We start from the raw sequence: 16418 nt of genomic DNA on the forward strand, positions 1-16418 counted from the left end.
AAAGGTGGATTACTTACTTAACACTGCCATCTGCTGTCCCAAAACTCACTGGACTGCTTCTGCAAAAGGAAATGGCCGAGGTCATGTGCAGAAAGGCCACGGTTGTGACATCAGCTGGAATTTCCTTCACATTTCCTTCCAGCGTTCTTCAGCGAGGGCAGAAACCAGCGCATGCAACTGCTGACTCAACACATGGGCCAGTAAATGTGTAATGCATGTCAGAAAATGTCCGGAAAACCCATCACTTTCCTCACATCAGGTTTTCTTAAGATCGACTGTAACTATGCACTGCAAAAATATTGTTTGGCAATGTTCACGTTGAGCAAACGTTCTTCCATGCAAGGCAATCGAAAACGGCGGAACATTAACAAACAAAGAAAACATAATAAGTGCAGCTAGTGTTGCTTAAGCCATCACAGCTGGTTTTTCTTTATGTGTTTAGAGTAAGTTCACATTTCTTCTCTTATATGGATTGGTTAACCAAAAATACAAATTGTGTCATCATTTATTCACCCTAATGTTATTTAAAACCTGTATATGTCTCTTTCATCTGTGAAACACAAAGAAGATATTTTGAGAAATGTCTCTGTGGTTTTGTGTCCATGCAATGGAAGTCAATGAGGGCTAATGTTGTTTGGTTACCAACATTTCAAAACATCTTTTGTGTTCTGCAAAAGAAGGAACCTCATACAGGTTTGGAATGACATGAGTAAATGATGAACTGTCCCTTTAAGACTGACATCAGCTCTAATGAGTCATGCTCTGAGGAACTAAGGTGAGTGTGTTTAGATTTAGACCAGATGCTTTGAATCTCTGGCATTTGCCCTCATATGCCGGTAAGACGTGATTCTCTTTAAAGGATGAAGTATGCACCATATCTGACATGAAAAGACTTGTGGTTATGATGGTAAAGCAGAGTAAAGTGTGTTTGTTGTCAGGGCTTATTTCTTCTGGCAGATTTGAGTAAGGCTAACTGAAATGTACACTGATCACATCTGGCCTGCACTGCTTTGGTGGAGTCTGTTCTGTTGTGGCTAGTTCCACAGTCGGTCTTCATGTCTCAAATTCATAACAAAGTGTTCTAAGATGTAAGAAGAACGTTTGGTTGGCGCACGGATGAACATCTGAATGGATGTAGTTGTAAGGAAACATAAGCTTGTAAAATACAGACACACTTTCGCTAAGACAAAATGTCATCTTAGAGAAAGTTTATACAGGGTCCACTATCCAAAATAGACATCAGTCTTAATAAATTCATGTGCAAAAGACCTTCATCATAATAAACGTAATGTTTCATAACAATGTAAAATAATTAATGCCAGTTTTACTTCCATCAAGTGAAACAAAATTTAACATAACTAGTATGGGACTTATTTTATCCGTCGGGAATGAATTGCGATGTAAAAAGAGGCCAATTTATATCGGAATGCACACTGTAAAAGCCACTCTTTACACCGGGGGTTATAAAACTGGAGTCCAAGGACCCCAAGGGGGCCTCAAGAAGTTTCTAGGGGTTCCCCAAAAAATTCTCAGAGAAATTAAGACAAGGCAAAAAAGGTAAAAGTCTGCTGTACATTATTACCGTTTCATTTAGAAGTGTTTTTATTTATTTGTTTATCTCTTCTTGCTTGGTACATACAATATACTTTCCATACTTTTTCTTTGCAAAGATGTAATGAAAATCGCTACAGTACAAATACATTTGAAGTGAAAATGTTTTTCTTCGGGTTTATACATTCAACATTGCTCTTATTATAGCCAGTTATTTAATATGTTGTCTTAGACATTTGAGGATGGGGGTCCTCACAAAAGGTTCATCCTATTGTACTCGCAAAGTTTGAAAACCCCTGCTTTAGACAACTCAGAATTATTCTATACTTGTAAATAACAACTTAAATGTCACTCCAAAAACTTATAAGTAAACTTTTACATGTTTATATTGTACGACAAATGATAACATACTACAAATCTACATTCAGAATAAGTGGTTGTTCATCTCATTGGACCGCATTGTTTTCTTTATAATGGGACTTTAAATTGACTGAAATGCTTTAAATTGTTCATCTTCCCCGGACTATGTCTGGAGCACAGCACAAACCTTTCATTTAAATATACAAATAGTAACACGTTACAATGCTTAAAGGGATAGTTCACCCAAAAAGTGATCTTTTTCACATAATCAAACATCATTTAGTCAACCTGTCATTTCAAAACGGTTTGACTTTCGTCTGCAGAACACAACAGGAAGATATTTTAAAGAAATTGACCCCATTGATTTACATTGTCCCACTGAGACATGTCTCAAAATATATTCTTTTGTGGTACACAGAAGAGTCATACAGGTTTTAAATAACATGAGGGAGAATAAATAACTGAATTTGTATTTTTGGGTGAAATATCCCTTTAAAGGAAACACTCAATTTCTTGTCTACATTGTTTTCTGGGACTATACTGACCCCTAGTGAAAGTTGCATGATGTTTGGAGCACCTGCTCCATATAAAATAAACGTTTTAATCAGGCTACTAAACATGTGATTATTTCTAATGTAAATATTTCTGTAAAGCTGCTTTATCACAAACATTGTGCAAAGCACCATATCAAATTAAATTTAATTACTTAAAGGGGTCATATCACACAGCTAAAACGAATATTATGGTTTGTTTTAGATGTAATGCAAGGTGTATACACGATTTAAGGTTAAAAAACGCTGTATTTTCCACATACCGTGCATGTTTGTATCTCCTCTTTGCCCCACCTCTCTGAAACGCGCGGATTCTTTACAAAGCTCATCGCTCTGAAAAGCGAGGTGTGCTATGATTGGCCAGTTAACCAGTGCGTTGTGATTGGTCGAATACTGCAAGCGTGTGATAGAAATGTAACGCCTCTTACCATATTTGGAACATCAGGTTCCAAAGCAATTGTACTGACAGGTACGCCCACCTTACTTGCGTATACATTTTGGCGGTCTTAGTCAACTCATAAAACGAACTGACGTAGATTTGTGGGGGTGTGGTTACACGAGGCGTTTCAGGCAGGTCTGGGTGAGCATTCGCTTTTAGATAGAATGCATCTTTTGTTCCGACACATTTTACGTGTCCAACACACCAAAGACACAGAAAAACATGGATTCGTGCCACATGACCCCTTTAAGCTCACGTGACAGTTTGCTGTGGGAAATATTTTATCATATACTTATAAAACATTAGGAAAACATTACCGTGTGCACCTTTAAATAACACAAAAGGCAGGCATACGATTTTCATGTAAAATTATGAAACCAAAGATTTCTTGAAATTATGTGCACTGATGATTCATGCTCAATAAGGAATGTTTATAAGATTACATTCCATTTTCATGTTGATTTTTAAGAAAGAAAAAATGACATTTTCAACTAGAAGTATATTCAGAATATATAGACAGAATTCAATCCGGAGAGAAGAACAGCTGTGAGATTGTGTGATGGGGTAAATGCATTTAGAAACCAATCCATTACAAACGATGCACAGTATTACAGTTCAATTTAAATGAATATTTACCAAACTAAAATAAGTTATCAACAAAAGCTTCATTTTGTTCCCTCTTTAGTTTCAATTTGACTAATACATAATATGAGATCTTCATGTAGGCACTCTACTGACCCAAGCGTATGAAAGAGCACAGGCCGAACAATCGACAGCAATTCAGGAATGTGATGAAAAATTTTAACTCAAGAAATGAAACTACAGTCTAGTAAGTGTACCTTGCAAAGGATGTTCTGGAGTGAGATATTTGCCTGGAAAAACACAAAAGCACTGAAGTCTTTGTGTGGGAGGAGAGCTGTGCCCTTCACACGGATTACACATTCTTCTCTTTGACACGCGCACTTCATTTGACATTTTCTGGCTTTGTCGAACGCGCCTGATTTGCAGCGAACAACAGAACAGAAAACGCACCTCAAGAGCCGAGTATTAACCTGCGTTACATAACAAGCACAAACAATTCTCCGAGTAGGTGGGCCAGAAAAAACCAAAGGAGACTAAATTAATGCCACATTCTCGCAGAGGGTGAAAAACGCACTCCGTTAGGAGAGGTGTGTGGTGGGTGTTACACAAAAAGCAGTCCTTGAATAAAGGGTTGTTTGTGTGTGTTGTGTACAGGTGGTCATTTTGTCCATTAAAAGAGGTCCAGAGTTCAAAACACAGAGATGAGAGCAAAGACCCCGTAGAGCAGAGCGCAGGGGTAAGCCACCAGCAGCTGCTGTCCGTCCATGGCCAAAGCAGAGATGAAAATCTTTGAGGCCGAAAAACTGCACCAACCGATGATGGCGGCTGTAAGAATAATACCCAACATGCCCCTGAAAGAGACATACACTAGATTAGGGCAGTTCCATGCAAATGGCAAGATGAAAAAATAGATGAAAAATATGAAAAATAGATGAAAAATTGTGCTGTCAGTCGATGCAAACAATTAAATAATCACATCTTTTGCAATTAATGTAAAATGTTTGTGTAATTAATGTACAAACAACATAAAGACAGTCTATTTTTTATATTTCTTTAAGTCCATCATTTTAAGAATGAAAACCTGCATCACTGATATCAATACGACTACTGATGTCTATGAAATTATTTTTTTCTCAATTTTAACAAATTATAGCCATTCAACATTGAAGTATAATTGAGACCTATCAATTTGAACATTTATAAGCTTTAAAAACATTTAATTTAAGTGAACTTTAAACTAACTTTACAAGCCTATTATATTTATAAGGCCCATTATATATATATACTGTATATACTGTATATATGTGAAGAGTTTGGTTCCAAAATGAGATCTCAGTTTTTTAAATTTTTTATTGTGCATTCCAATTAATATCAATCAAACTGCAATTGGTTCGTTTAGATGTAAGCCATAACAACTAACAAAATACAGCTAACTAACATAATAAAAAACATGATTTTTGAATTTTTTTAAAAACGGAGTTCTCTCATTTTGGAACCAAACTCTTCATATACAGTATATGTACATATATATACATATACACTTGTGCCTTTCCTACCTGAAAACAAAGAAAATATACAGACACTAAATACAGAAGAGTTTACATTAAAGCTACAAAACACGTTGCATTTTTTTCCCTTCGTTCTTTGATTAACATTAGTGACAGGAGTCAAAGCAGCAGGTTATTAATAAATATAAGTCATTAATAAAAGCATTATTTAGATCTCAGGTTGTTTTGGTGTGTGGGCTGACTTACTGTAAAGAAAGCAGGACTCCGAAGCTGGACAGGATGATCATGGGCAGCAGACAGTAACCGAGCACACTGGCCACACACCCGAATGAGACGCCCGTCATGCTCATGAGGTTGAGCAGGCAGTACATACCCAAACACCCGATGGCACTGATGCCGTACACATAACCAAACTGAATCTTACCCGTCTGAAACGAGAGTAAAAAACACCATGAACGAACAAAACGCTCGTTTTCAATCATCTGCTTAACACTACCAGAATGTAAATCAATGGATCTTTTTAGGAAACACAAACCTGATGTAGTTTCAATTTTCAAACAACATTTTTAAGACACTTAAAAATAGATCAGGGGTTTTTACCAAAAGTAGCGTTGCACCAAAAGCCAGACAGAACACCATGGGACCAGCCAGGTCTGTTTCGTTCATTATACTGCCATCTGCTGCTTTTAATGGGTGCAGGACGGTCAGCGTCTTCTGCCAGATGTGGTCGAAGTTGATCCCCAACTCTGCAACCAAAAACAGCATTTTAATGTTTGCTGAAGAAACCAGGAGCTGCGTTTGCGCATGCAAAACTCACCGCAGTGATTCTGGAATGTTGCGGCCAATCGCCAGCGTCTTGCTTTCTGGCCAAAAAAGTCCAGCTGCCTATGAGTATGTTTACAGCGCATGCATCCATTTCCAATTTGATTTTCAAATTTGAGTGTCCGCCTGTGCTCATTTGGCTAATGTTTTATAGGATTTTTTATATTCTGTGTTGTGCCAATCATTTCAATCATGTCGTATTGTGCATGTTTGTGTACATAACAAAAAAAAGTGGGTCTTTGTTCTGATATTTAACTAATGTAAAAGTGTAATGATGTATATTTACATTTATGCATTTTTACAGTGACTTACAGTGCATTCAAGGGAAACATATTATCAATATGTTTGTTCCCTGGGGAAAAAAAGCTTCCCAGGTTGAGACCTCAAAAAGCTGGATGATAAAATGGCAAGTGTACGATTCTAGTCAAAGTGTGGCTACTTTAAAAGATGCTAAAATATCAAATAAAATTTTGGATGATTTTAGCCACAACATAATTCCCACAGCTCCATTTGTGTTACTTCATGGTTTTGATGGGTTCAATGTTATTCTAAACTGTGGAAAAATATGAATAAAGAGTGATGCTAAACTTTTGACCGGTAGTGAATATCAGCGTGTATGAGCATTACCAACAGTGATGCTTGCATTAACAAGGAACAACATAAGGAAAGAAATGAAGTTAAACTTCATCTCGCCGCATGCACTGCCGATGCGGACGATTCTGGCATCATCTCTCTCTGATGGCTTCTGATGACTCCTGGACCATTTTAAGCACAGCTCTGAATAACTGGAGCAAGCTGGCTTTACGAAGACTATTTAACATCACCACCACACAAGGACACGGCTTATATTAAACATGACCCCAAGAGGCACTTTTACATTTTTAAAACAATGATTCTTTTGGCTTTGGGAAATGAAATATAATGCATTATTTATTTCTCTCAGCATATTTGTTGACTCGTGACAGCAAAAAAATAAAAACACATCCTCATGTTAACCGATACAAACTTCTCTCTGTTGCCTGATAAACAACTTAATGACCAGAAGCAAAGTTTCAGAGAAAGTTTCTTTTATGGCCGTGTTCACACCGATCAAATGCCTTTCTTAGTCTTTTAAAGGGACATTTCACCCAAAAATGAAAATACTTCATCGTTTATTCAACCTAGTGTCATTTCAGTATGACTTTCTTCTGCTGCAGAACACAAAAGAAGATATTTTGAAGAAAGCTGATAACCAAACAACATTGACTCCCATTGACTTCCATTGTATGGACACACAGAGACATTTCTCAAAGTAGCTACTTTGGTGTTCCACAGAAGACTGAGTCACATACATGTTGAATAAATGATGTCAGACGGTTTATATTGTGTGAATATATCTATACCCATCCAGACTGCCATGTTATTGTCATATTCTCGTATCTCTTACCCTCCAGTAAAGGGGGCTCGTCTTCAAAGCTGCTGCTGTACATGGACTGTGAGGCGGTGGGCGTGAAGGCTGGCGTGGGCTGAAAGATCTGCCCCGTGTATGCCTGCTGGTCCGGCATCATACCTGGACCCGCCGAGTAACCCATGGGCTGCGAGTAATCGTACTGACCATACTGCCTGTTAAACATGACAGAGAACAGGTGTACAGTCAAGATTAGATCACTGAAGAACACTTGTGTAATCTCAATCAACACGTAGAACCTACAGAATAAAAGAAGGCCGAAATAAAGTGAACAGTATGGGCACGGATATGACCGGAATCTTTATCTCATGTTACCTCGAATGTCCAAATTGGAAAATGGAATAAACATTGCTCTTTTTAAATGATTAAATATTGTGTTGTCAAAGTTGACAAGCACTTTTTAATACTTTGTATTGGTTCGATATGTGTAAAACCCAGTGATAAACATAAAGGGGGACTAATAATAATGATTTATGGCAAAAACAAAAATCACGAAATATGGAGATACAAGGTTTCAGAAGGATGCCAGTGAGATACACATATGCAAGAGCAGGGGTTCGAATCCAGGGCATTAAAGCACATACTAAAAAGTTACAGATTGTGAAGGCAGTTTGCATAAAAGCAACCTGTAAATGTGTTCATTTCTTTAGAGGTAACAAGAGATTCGCATGCATTGTCCTTATAGGCGATGTAGATTTACATACATTTCCAATGCTGATCAGTTTGAAACTTTACTAAATAATAATATTAACATGATCAGACCTTTGTGCAGGCTTTAAAGTTGCAATAGTTAGGTAGAAGTGCGGATGTATACCTGTTGTAGGGGTCATCTTGGTTAGTGTAGGCATAGCCTTCTTGACTCTGATCATCTACACTGTAACTAGACTTATAAAAGTCTGTGTTGAAATTGTCAAACCCTGACATTGCAAGCAGGCTGGAAGATTAAAAAAAGCAGTGGTCAACACCTATTATTGTTACAGAATACATGACTTTATTCTTCTGCATGCACTTTGGAGTCAAAACGTTTCAGAGCTTTCTGTTTACATGGTCTTTCTTTAATATGCAATATTCTCAAGTATGTTTTATAACATGTTTCCCAAAATGATGGTATTACTGCACATATCCACACAAAACACAATGACACGTACACAAACAATACATGCGCAGACACCTGGTAGTTCACATAAATGACCACCAGGCTAAAACATTTAAGAAACATTATTACACCATAGCACAGGTTTAAAGAGACTGCAATGCAATTAACTTATACTACGCATTAAGACACTGCAGTGTCACTATGGTAAATTCGCCAAATACTGTGGTGGCATTGCCATGATATGCTTTGTACGTCAGTAAAACAACACAGACTAAAATCACAAATGTTATGTGTGTTTTTACCAAAGGAACTTAACGTTGATTAACGTTACACGTATGAGAGATGTGTTAAAGACAGACACATTTAAAGTGATCTTTAACAATAATAATGCTCGTTTCTCTTTTAGTTCAGTTAGCATAGCTCCAACAAAATATAACAAACGGAACGACACACCCGCTCAGTGTCTGCGTTATTTTAACAATATAACACGGAACTCGTTTACAACATAATAAGGTGTATACAAAAAGATGTAATCCAGTAAATATGACAGTTTTACTCACACTGGTAACCGCTAGAGACTCCGCCAACGCCGCTCGCTACGTGTCAAGAAATAACAGAGGAACTTCCGGGTCACGGCGCGATGACGTAACGCACAGACAGCAGAGAGCTGACGCGCCCCCGCTACAGGACGACTCACTTACTGCACCCAGGTATTTTATATGAAGAGTTTATTTGCAGAAACATATAATTCCTTTAAAAAATCATGTTTTTATTGTGTTAGTCAGCTGTATTTTTTGAGTTATTGTTACTTAATCAAAACAACCCAACTGCAGTTTGATTGCTGTTACTTGGAATTCACAATACACATGATTTTTGAAATGTTTGAAAACGGAGTTATCCGTTTTTGCAAATGAACTTTCACATATAAATAAGGAAATAATAGTATCTGTTTTCAAACATAAAGCATGCCATCAATTAATCTAAAATAATCCAATTAAACCAATTAATAATAATAAGGGCTGTCAAACGATTAATCGCGATTAATCACATCCAGAATAAAAGTTTGTGTTGACATAATATACTATGTCTGAGCAATGTGCATGTTAATTTTGTATTTATAAACACATACTACACATGTACATATTTAAGAAAAATATCAAATATAAAAATTAATAAATACTTACATATAATTTAAATTATTGGTAAATATAAATAAATACATCTAAACATTTTCTAAATATATATATATGTATGTGTATGTTATTGTGTTTATTTATACAAAATGAATATGCACAGTACACATACATATATTATGTAAACACAAACTTTTATCCTGGATGCGATTAATCACGATTAATCGTTTGACAGCCCTAATAATAATAATAACAACAGCAACAATTATTTTTTTTTTATGGTTATATAAATATAAAAATTTAATATTATACATAAAATATATTATAAAATTGGAATAATAATAATAGTATTAAAATAAATGATTTCAAAGTTATATAAATATTCCAAAAATAAATACTAAACATAAAATATGATATAAAAAACTAAATAATATTACATATTTTATTTTATAATTTAAAAATGAAACAATTGAAAATTAGTTTTGTCACCAGTAACATAAAAGCAACATCAAATTCTAAGACAGCTATAATGCACATGGTACCATAACATTTCTATGTCCTCATCATATCTGTCATAAAAAATTTTTTATCCTCATCATATCTATCATAAAATTTTAAGCAAGCAGTTAATTTCTTTAATTATGTTATCGCAATCACATGAAAACAGAAGTGAATTTCAACACTTAACATGATATATTATAGCTCTTGGGGCACTAGTCCCATATTTTTCATATTGTAAATAAGTGAAAAAAGTCAAGTGAAAGTGCCCTATTTGTCAGATATGGTGACCCATACCCGAAATGTTACCTGCTTATAACCCATCCAGTGAGTAGTGAACACACGCACAGCAAGTCGTGATCACATGTACACCCGGAGAAGTGGGGGTAATGGCAAGCTCACATTACGTGACTTTTGGATGGATTTTGCTGTCGCGGACAGATTTCCGAGGTCTGCGACAAAACCTCGGGATAGCGACCAAATCGGTGCTCGTTTCGGTCGCCGAAGCTCGTTAAGTATAAGCAGGTGTGCAACGTGATCTAGACCTGTCTCGAGCTATCTCAGACGCTACGATATTTTCAAACCTGTTTGATATTATCTCCTAGTGATCTCGTTGTGTGCGCGAATGAACGTCCACGTTTAACTAATCCAGCCAATCACAGTGCAGATGATATAAACGGAGGAAAGAAGATGAAATTAAACGTATTTTTGCGTATGGTCGCGACCGCCTCTTCACCGAATGTTTTGTGGTGTGTGCACCTCGTCAGCGGTGTGTTGTGTAGTATGCGCGCAGCTACGACAAGACGATGACAGATGAGAAGGAACTTTGTTGTGTAGTGTAAGCGCCATAGCAATTCAAGTTATCTCACAGTCCTTGCTTAGGGGCACCTCAGTCGTTACCCGCCAGACATGGGTATCAAACTGGCAACCTTCTGGTCAAGAGTCCAAGTCTCTAACCATTAGGCCACGACTGCCCCAATAAATAACAAAACATTATAATTTTCATTAACTAATATAATTAAAGGCTATTTAGAAGATTAAGTAACGCAATTTAAATCATGAAACTTTGATTCTTAAATTTTCATATGTGACTACACAGGTACAGAGGTGGGTAGAGTAGCCAAAATCTTTACTCAAGTAAAAGTAAAAGTCACTATTTTAAAAATTACTTGAGTAAAAGTAAAAAAGTATGCAATGAAAAAACTACTCAAGTAGCTAGTTACTTAGTATCTGATTATATAGGCCTACTACATAAAATTAATATTAACGCCAATATTTTAATATTACATTTTAATCAATATTTTTAATTATCATAAACAGATATCTTTGCAATATACTAGAGAGACTAAAGAATAGACAAACACAGAAGAGACAAGCATTTCTGTAAATTTAATCTAGTCCTGATGTCAATGTAGTTTATACAATTTATTTAGAATAATAGACCATGTCAAACTAAAGCATGAACTAAACTCAGAGCATTTCCTAAGATGATCTAGAACATCTGCAGTGCTCTCTTAAATGAAATACACATTTTTGAACAAAGCTAGTGTTTTCTCTTGTTGTGTCACGTGCGTGTTGTGAAAAGCTCTTACTTGTAAACAAACAGTAAACAGTGAACCACAACGCCCATCAACAAGTTTTCTTCCTTCTGTTCTTCAAATGTATATTTCTGCAAGCCCACGTCTCTGTGTCTGACAGGTAACGCGCATGTTGCTGTGTCTGACGAACAGGTCGCGCGGGTGCGCGCATATGGCGGGCATTTATCATTGCTGGCAAACAATATGACACATTTGCCGTTTTGATTGTATCGATATAGATTCATATCCACTTCATCCAACGCTCTTTGTGTTCTGCGTGTTCTTAAATTTCGCGCTACGAGGAGTGAGTAATCCTGCTTCAGATGATTCAGATCGTGCTGCGAACTGAACAAATCATTTGAACTGATTCGTGAGCCTATTCAAATGGTTTTGCCCATTGTTCAATTAATGCTTTCAAAAGAATCGACTCAAAGGAATTGATCACTCGGGAATGCCCGTAAAAAGAGACGACAACCTTGAAATAAACAACGCGTTTTAAAAAGCATATTTTAAAATAAAGGAACGAAGGAACGTCACGCAATGTAAGTTATGTAACGAAGTAAAAGTACAGATTTTCTATTAGAAATTTACTCAAGTAAGAGTAAAAGTACATACTTTTAATTTTACTTAAAAAGTACATATTTCCCAAAATGTTACTCAAGTAAATGTAACGAAGTAAATGTAGCGCGTTACTACCCACCTCTGCACAGGTACCAGTGAGCCTTATTCTATAAATGTTTATTAATTACTTAAAGTTATAACACACCCTTAGCCCGATTTCTTATTTGTATGTTAAATCACATTGTGCACATGATCTGAAGTGTATTGAAGTGTATGAATCATTAATCATCTTCTCCAGCATACAGTGAGTTACCCACGTGGATGTTTTTGTGTCAAGAGGCACTAAAAATAAATCTCTGCTGGGAAACCATCCTTATTATTCTGTAAAGATATTTAATGGAGGTTATGTGTGAGGGGTGCCTGTTTTGTTTCAGGAGAGAATGGGAAAGGCTCGGTGTATTGGATGGTTCACAACTTCACACAACAAGCACAACATATTGGTGCAGGTAGAACATTAGGCTGGATGGAGAGATAATGTGGTTGTTCACAGGTTCCATCTTGTTTAAGGGTCATTACTGAAATTCACTGTTGCATTGTGCCCTCAGCTCCAGGGTGAGCTCCAGTGGGATGAAGCACGTGTAAAAAACGTCAAGTAAGCATAAATCAGACAACAAGCAGCAAATTCAGCACTTTTATATTTTGTCATCTTTATATTAATGCTTCCTGAACTGTTATTACTGCTTTTCTAAAACAATGCATGACCACAACTACTGGCCTGTCAAAACCCACCCTCTTAATCATATTCTGCTCCAGATATGACCCTCTTTAAAAGGAATTTAATTAGATTTTTTTCACTAATTGAGAAAAGTCTGGTCGCTTCAAGAAAATGAATAGCAACAACAAACCACACAATTATAGATATTTGAGGCACTTCATCACTGTAACACCGTGTCTACACCGGACGTGGCGCCGCATGATGCAACGTGACACGAGACAATAGAACGCATTACAACCCATTATAATTTAAAAAAAGTCCACACTGGCGCAACGCAACAATCCCATTAGAACAAGCAAGCCATGTGTCATGTCTCGTCGGTCGCGTCTGCTGCAGACACGGTGTAAAGCCTGGCTCAGATTACAGGATTCTCGGCCAGAATTTACCCCGATTTCCCCTCCCGAGAATCTTTGAAAAAATCGGGTCCAGAACCTCGATCGGGTCCGAGTTTCGGCCTAGATTATCACGTAATGTGAGGCGTTCACAGATCGAATCTTACACCTCCCGATCTGCTCCGAGAGAAATCGGGGCCGCCCCGATCATATCAAACATGTTTGATATTTAGGATTTTAAATCGGGGTGATGACGTTGGTACTTTCGCAACAGCCAATGAGAGGCACATCTGCAAGGTGACCGATCAGACCTTTAAAAATGTCGACCGCGAAAGCTCCTGCCAAGGGTACGTTGGACAGCGGAGATGGAGGAACAGCATGATTGTCTATATAATGTATCCTCCAAAACATACCACAACCGCACAGATTAGGAAAAGAGCTGGGTAGAAGTCGCACCTGTTTTAAATGTACCGGGTAATTTAACTGCTAACGCGCAGCTTGTAGTTTCGTTCAACAGATTGTTATTTGGCTATACGCATACAGATAACATGCGTTTATGTGTTTGTTTTTATGCTGTATCTTATAATCACATTGGCATTCATTTATTCTCATTTATTCTCGGCAGCAACTATTTTTTTTCTTCCGTTATTTATTAACATCAAACTTAAGCGGCTCGCCCAAAGCACAGTCATAACTTCAGCCCTAGCAAAAAGCATTATAGCACCCCCTGCTCAAAATACGTTCCCGCGGCTTTGGACAGACAGACAGAGAATCTTTCAGAGAGCGACAAAGACGTTACACAACCGTTGCCAGGTGAGATCACGTGAAATTAACTTTGCGATGTCCCTTTGTTTACTTCTGTTTCCCGTGAGATGACTTAAGAGGCGTCCTCTGGTATGATAATCTTAATATTATCCTGTAGTTTGGGTGTCTTAGGATGTCTTTTGATGTGCAATTATGAAATAAAAAAACTTCCAATCAAACTTTCTAAATTTTTATTTTTGCACTTGCTACCTTTAGGCTTATTTATAAACACAACTTTATCCCCCCCAAAGTTTTCTTATCTGGACATTTCACATTCATAAATGCAAGTTTACAAAGGGCAAACCTATTTTTGTAGTGCTTGAAAAAGAGATTCAAATGTAGATGTGATGTCAACATCTAAAAATAGTAAACTCATTAAAACGGTTAGCCTACTATTAGCTCCTTTTACAAAACTGCATATCCTATGGATATGTAAAATATGTGTAATTTAGTTGTACACTGATGAGTGTGAGCTTGTTTAAGCTTTTAAATAAGAGAATCTGTCAAGATTCTCCTTATGTGTGTGCTGCAACCAGAATTTGAAATCTGTCAGGATTTTAAAACTCCTGTAGTCTGAGCCAGGCTTAAGTGTGCATTCCAGCAACTCTGTCGCGAGGTGTCCCTAGTCTCTTGCTACTAGGTCGTTAGAAGGCGTTCCCGTTCTAACGTAGTAAGCTTTGGTTGCTTTATTAAACACACTCTGCAGTAACTGACGAGAGACGGATGACGCCAGCTTCGCTGCTTTACTCCAATTGGTAGCCGCTCCCGAAAGTCTCTCATCATTTGCATAAAGTTGAGCAAATCTCAACGTTGTCGCGCTGCTAGACACGCCCACTTCCTGATGCCAATGGTCACACTGTCACTCGTGTCGCTCTAAATTCAAATGAATGACATCGTCTCGCTTTGCCGCTGGTGTCGCTGGCAGTGTGAACGCACAGTAAGAGAGTTTTCAGACTGCACACGACAGAGCGACGCGATTGTGAGACGCGATGACGCGCTGGAATAAAAACAATAGATCCCCATGAAGCCTTTCACAGTGCACGCGATCAAGCGATGTTTTTTTTTCGTCCAGTGTGTCGATTTTTCCGCCCGTTGCCCTGCGATGAAGCGCCCCGTCCAATTAGATTTGAGTTTTAAAAAACTCTCTTACAGTGATGAAGTGCCTCGAATAGTTTGAGCAAAATTAAAGATATTCATTTAAAGATGGTCCTCCAGCTTAGCTCCTACCCTAGTCAAACACACCAGAACAAGCCTAGCTGAGCTTTGTTTTAGAAAGAACTATACATATCAAGAGTAATGCTTACTAATATTTCAAAGTGTTAAGAAATTGATGCAGTGCACTAATTAAACACATGAGGTTACAGTCCAGAAAACAATGATGAATGACAATAGCATGCAAAATCAGCGTGCTGTCGATTTTTCTTTGTGTAAAGTGTTTTTTTTTTATTTCTCATTGCATTCATTTGTAAACATCGTTTTTTTATTCAGACGATGGGGAGAGCACCAGTCATGTCTTAAATGCATCACGGTCAGTGGGTAATAGACTGTAGTCCATTAGCTGTGTTGAAAGGAGAGCACAGACACTCAGCAAGTGGTTCACTGTGTTGACTGTGCCAGATGAATCTAAACAAATCAAGACATGATTCGTTAAACACAAGGGAAGGTTTGTATCTTTTGTAATAGTTGTGTATGAGGTTCTTGACTGTCCTCAGTGTAAAAAGATGAATCTCGGTATCATACAGTCACTTGTAAACAAGGGTCAAATATGCAGAAGATGCTGAAAAAATAAAGACTGTGGAGGATCTAGAGGATTTTTTGGAGACCAGTGGACCGTTTAATAACTCAGGACAAACAAGAAGCTCTTCAACAACTATCACAAAACATAAAAACTATCATTGATTGTTCAGTTATCATCGTACAGCATTATAATCAGGTGTGTAAAACTGTGAACTGGCATATTTAAGTTGAATTATTATGTTGTTGACTATATGTAAACATCTGATATGTGAAATAACATGTTCAGGGCAGTGGTAAAACAAAAATCATAATTTTTTATTTATTTTCCTTTTCATAATTTTTCAACATTTTCCAGATTGTCCAAGGTGTGTTTAAACTTTTGAACTCAAAAAGTGTATTTCTGTGGAGAATCAAATTCATACGGTGGTTAACTCATGGATTCTCAACATGTTTGACTTTAAGTCCCCCCCAACCCATTTTAGACTATTTAACAGTATTAAAATCCTCCCCACTGAAAATTTCTACCCAACAAAGTATGTTGGAATATTTTAGAAAACATGTTTATTCGTTACAAAAATGGCAAAATATTAAGAAATATCTAGATGTTTAGTTTTTTAAAGGTATTTTAGTGCTCATTTTGTCTAA

General features: G+C 37.1%; 1 protein-coding gene across 1 annotated transcript; it reads right to left on the bottom strand.

The window, feature by feature from the left end:
* Nucleotides 1–1586: 1586 nt before the first annotated feature.
* yipf5 (Yip1 domain family, member 5) lies at nt 1587–9007 on the bottom strand. The gene is made up of 6 exons (XM_057361098.1): nt 8917–9007; nt 8075–8194; nt 7240–7415; nt 5592–5737; nt 5238–5419; nt 1587–4334 (listed from the first exon to the last, which is right to left on the bottom strand). The coding sequence occupies exons 2-6, from the start codon at nt 8182–8184 to the stop codon at nt 4172–4174; spliced, it is 777 nt and encodes a 258-aa protein (XP_057217081.1). The 5' UTR covers nt 8185–8194; nt 8917–9007; the 3' UTR covers nt 1587–4171.
* Nucleotides 9008–16418: the final 7411 nt, after the last annotated feature.

The sequence above is a fragment of the Triplophysa rosa genome, linkage group LG19 (genome assembly GCF_024868665.1).
Source record: "Triplophysa rosa linkage group LG19, Trosa_1v2, whole genome shotgun sequence".
Lineage (NCBI taxonomy): Eukaryota > Metazoa > Chordata > Actinopteri > Cypriniformes > Nemacheilidae > Triplophysa > Triplophysa rosa.

Excerpts from the sequence above, each read along its gene's own strand:
- yipf5 (XM_057361098.1), bottom strand. The coding sequence starts at position 8,184 with ATGTCAGGGTTTGACAATTTCAACACAGACTTTTATAAGTCTAGTTAC. Across the intron at positions 7,416-8,074 it reads CAAGATGACCCCTACAACAG|GCAGTATGGTCAGTACGATT; the intron begins GTATACATCCGC and ends CATGTTTAACAG. Across the intron at positions 4,335-5,237 it reads GGAGTCCTGCTTTCTTTACA|GGGCATGTTGGGTATTATTC; the intron begins GTAAGTCAGCCC and ends TGTCTCTTTCAG.